Consider the following 4,185-nt stretch of genomic DNA (forward strand, 5'->3'; position numbering starts at 1 on the left):
AGCCCTAGACCTGGATCCTCCACCAAATTTTTAAATATTCCCAATTTCGCCCCTTCGCCAAACTTTTAAATATTCCGGTATTAACATCATTATCATCATTATATATAATAAATATATATATATATATATATATATATATATATATTTGGAGTTAAAGCGAGATAAGTTTAGTTATTCAAATTATTAATTATTAATTCTGAAAATATTTAAAAATTTAAGTTTTCAAATTTCGCGCCTTTACTACTTATGCTATAGCTGCAGAACTTATTGTTACGGCGGACGATAATGTCGAGGACATTCTAGAATGTGTAAAAGAAAATACTCTCGAACTTTTCCGAATATGCTAGAGCCTAGCTCTCTGAATATATAAGGGCCCGGTATCACCCGCCAGAGTTAGTTCGATTTGAAAAGCGATTGCGAAAGGAACTGAAAGAAGTTATCTGTGAGCATTTATTTTGAAGTATCACGTGTCAGTATTTTTAATAGTGTGTTTAATTAATTCTCGATTTTGAAGCCGAGAAGAAAAAAGTCGTCTGTGAGCCTTTATTGTGAAATATCAAATGTAAGTATTTTTAACCGACTTCAGAAAAAGGAAGTTCTCAGTTTGATTATTAATTATTTATATTAATTATTTTTGAAAAAATAATTATTTTTGAAAAAATAATTATTTTTGAAAAAATAATTATTTTTGAAAAGATAATTAATAGTGTCTTTAATTAATTCTAATGGTTGTTTTTCTTTTTCTTTTAATTGTTTGTCTATAAAATGTTTATTTAATTTATATTTTACAGAATACAATGCCTAGACGTAAAAAAGGAGGAGATCTTGCCAGTTCTGCAGCGAAACGGCGGAAACAAAAAGAACATAGAAGAAATGAAACGGAAGAAGAGCGCGAAGCACGTTTACAAAATCAACGAACTAGGATGAGAACTCTGAGAAGCACAAAAAATGAAGAAAGAAAAGAGAACGAAAGTATAGAAGAATCGAGAATTTTAAAAGATAATTTAACAAAGGAAGCATTCCACTACGAACCGACGAAAAAATATTACAATCATAAACATGTTGTGATCGGAAAAATGGATAACATTTGCCAATTTTGCCACGCGAAAAAATTCAGTAAAGAAACAGCAGGTCTCTGTTGCATGAATGGAAAAATTCGACTACCACCACTGGAAGCACCTCCACAGGAATTTCTACATTACATGACCGGGGAAACACAAGAATCAAAACACTTTCTTCAAAATATAAGATCATATAACTCCTGCTTTCAAATGACTTCTTTCGGTGTTACTTCGACCAACACTAATAGAAATAAATTTGAATATGTATTTTCAATTCAGGGGCAAATTTATCACAAAATAGTATCGTTACTGCCAATGCCTAACAAAGACTATAAATTTCTGCAAGTATATTTCATCGGAAATGAAGAACAAGAAATTGATCAACGATGCACAAATTTTAATGGATTGAGTCGCGAAATAATCCGAAATGTACAGAAGATCTTACACAGATACAATCAATTGATTTACATATTCAAAACAACATTAGACCGCATGATTTTAAAATTGTAATTCGAGCCGATAAAAGACCACCTGGAGAGCACGAACGTAGATTTAATGCACCTCAGATAGATGAAGTTGCCATCGTAATTGTAGACAATGAAAATACAAGCCGTGACATAATTGTACAACGAAGAGGAAAAGGACTACAACGCATTGCAGAGACACACCGTTCCTATGATGCTCTTCAATATCCATTAATATTTCTGCACGGAGAGGACGGATACCATTTCAATATAAAACAAGTGCATCCTGAAACAGGCATAGAAACAAACAAAAAAGTCACTTCCAAGGAGTTCTATGCTTACCGCTTAATGATCAGAGACAATGAAACATACAATCACATACTCAACACTCGCCGTTTATTTCAACAATTTCTGGTAGATATGTATGCAAAAATAGAAGCAGAACGGATGCTTTACATAAGACTGAATCAGAAGAAACTACGCACAGAAGAATACATCCATCTTCGAGACGCGATCATGAATGACGGCAATATTGACGATATTGGAACAATGGTAATCTTACCCTCATCATACACAGGAAGTCCAAGACATATGCATGAATATACTCAAGATGCCATGACTTACGTAAGAAAATATGGACGACCTGATCTCTTCATAACATTTACATGCAACTCATCATGGCCAGACATCAAAGAACAACTAAAATACGGACAAACCTCCATGGATCGACACGACATAATAGCCCGAGTTTTTCGACAAAAACAAAAAAGATTTATTGAAGTCATCACAAAATACCACATCTTTGGAACCGTTCGATGCTGGATGTATACAATTGAGTGGCAAAAACGAGGATTACCTCACTCACACAATCTCATATGGCTACACGATAAAATTTATCCCACGGATATTGACAAAATCATCCAAGCAGAATTTCCCGATCTACAAAAAAAACCGGAACTGTACAACATAGTAGTGAAAAACATGATTCACGGACCATGTGGATCATTAAACTTCAATGCACCATGCATGAGTGATGGAAAATGTACAAAAAAATATCCAAAACCGTACTTGGATGATACAAAAACTGAAGAAGACGGCTATCCGAAATATAGAAGACGATCACCGAAAAATGGTGGCTTCACAGCAAAAATAAGAATACAAGGCAAAGACGAACTGGAAATAGATAACCAATGGGTAGTACCATATAACCCACTACTTTCGAAAATGTTCCAAGCTCACATAAACGTTGAATACTGCAATTCAGTAAAATCTATTAAATACATATGTAAGTACGTAAACAAAGGTAGTGATATGGCAGTATTCCAAATAGTCCAAAATAGCGAACAAAATAACAGAAATGATGAGATTCTTATGTACCAAATGGGAAGATACATCAACAGTAACGAAGCAGCATGGAGGATTTTTAGTTTTCCCATACATGAACGCAAACCAGCTGTGCAGCATCTAGCAGTACACTTGGAGAATGGACAAAGAGTTTACTTCACAAGAGAGTCGGCTAGAAAAATTGCAAGCGAACCACCTGAGAACACAACATTAACAGCTTTTTTCCAACTGTGCCAAACGGATTCATTCGCAAAGACATTACTGTATGTTGACGTCCCTATTTATTATACGTGGGACAAAACAAGGAAAATTTTTCAACGACGAAAACAAGGAATGCCTGAGGAGGGTCATCCAGAAATCATGAAAGCTGACACAATAGGTCGAGTATCCACTGTACATCCAAACAATGCCGAATGTTTCTATCTCCGGATGTTGTTACACGAAATACGGGGACCAACAAGTTTCACAGATCTCAGGACTATTAACGGCTACTAATGCCAGACGTACAGAGAAGCATGTCAACGCTTAGGATTATTGGAAAACGATAACCACTGGGAATTAACACTACAAGAAGCTACACTCATAGCTTCAGCTGAAAAACTTCGAGAGTTATTCGCCATAATTCTAACAACATGTAACCCATCGAACCCAAAACAACTATGGGACGCTTTCAAGAGGAGTATGAGTGATGATATATTGTACCAAATACGACAAACTAATCCAGAACTGACTATAGAATTCAATGATGACATCTTCAATGAAACACTCATTCGCTTAGAAGATAAATGTTTAGCAATAAATAACCAGGCTTTAGTAGAACTTGGAATGCCAGCACCACAAAAACGACAGAAGATTAATATGGGAAAAAGGGAAAGACAACATAATAGCCGACACTCTAACACAGGATGAGGACACTGAAAATAAGGAAACAATTACTCTACAGGTGGGACTAATTAGAGTAATACAAGAAGAAGGGGTATAAGACGTAGATTAAAGTAAGGAAATATACAGGGAGTTGGTTTTGCCTCGAGAAAATTTATTTAAAAATGCAGATAAATTTTATCGAATACAAGGCGGGGATTTGTTATATTTCTATTTGATATAAAAATTAAAATTTGATAATTATAAACAAAATTCAATTTAATATAAAATATTTTCCATTTTCTCAACCACGGGCATATAAATTTAAAACAACCTGTATACAGAAAATTGTTATATTTAATTTTAAGAAGTGATTAGAATAAGCGTACGAAACTCGGAACAATGTGATTAGACAAACAAAGTGAATGACGCGTACCATTATCGTTCTTCTCGGA

At 34.5% G+C, this 4,185-nt stretch overlaps 1 protein-coding gene across 1 annotated transcript; it reads left to right on the plus strand.

Moving 5' to 3' along the window:
• Positions 1-269: 269 nt before the first annotated feature.
• On the plus strand, positions 270-3,364 carry LOC126891105 (uncharacterized). Its single transcript, XM_050660281.1, has 3 exons — positions 270-562; positions 792-1,402; positions 1,549-3,364. Exons 2-3 carry the CDS (start codon positions 798-800, stop codon positions 3,362-3,364), a joined length of 2,421 nt encoding a protein of 806 aa, XP_050516238.1. The 5' UTR covers positions 270-562; positions 792-797.
• The last annotated feature ends 821 nt before the right edge of the window (positions 3,365-4,185 follow it).

The sequence above is a fragment of the Diabrotica virgifera genome, chromosome 9 (assembly GCF_917563875.1).
Source record: "Diabrotica virgifera virgifera chromosome 9, PGI_DIABVI_V3a".
In the NCBI taxonomy this organism is placed as follows: Eukaryota; Metazoa; Arthropoda; class Insecta; order Coleoptera; family Chrysomelidae; genus Diabrotica; species Diabrotica virgifera.

Bases quoted from the DNA above. Each gene is read 5' to 3' on its own strand.
- LOC126891105 (XM_050660281.1), top strand. From the start codon at position 798: ATGCCTAGACGTAAAAAAGGAGGAGATCTTGCCAGTTCTGCAGCGAAA. The intron at 1,403-1,548 runs GCAAGTATATTT...AAACAACATTAG, and splicing joins AACAAAGACTATAAATTTCT to ACCGCATGATTTTAAAATTG.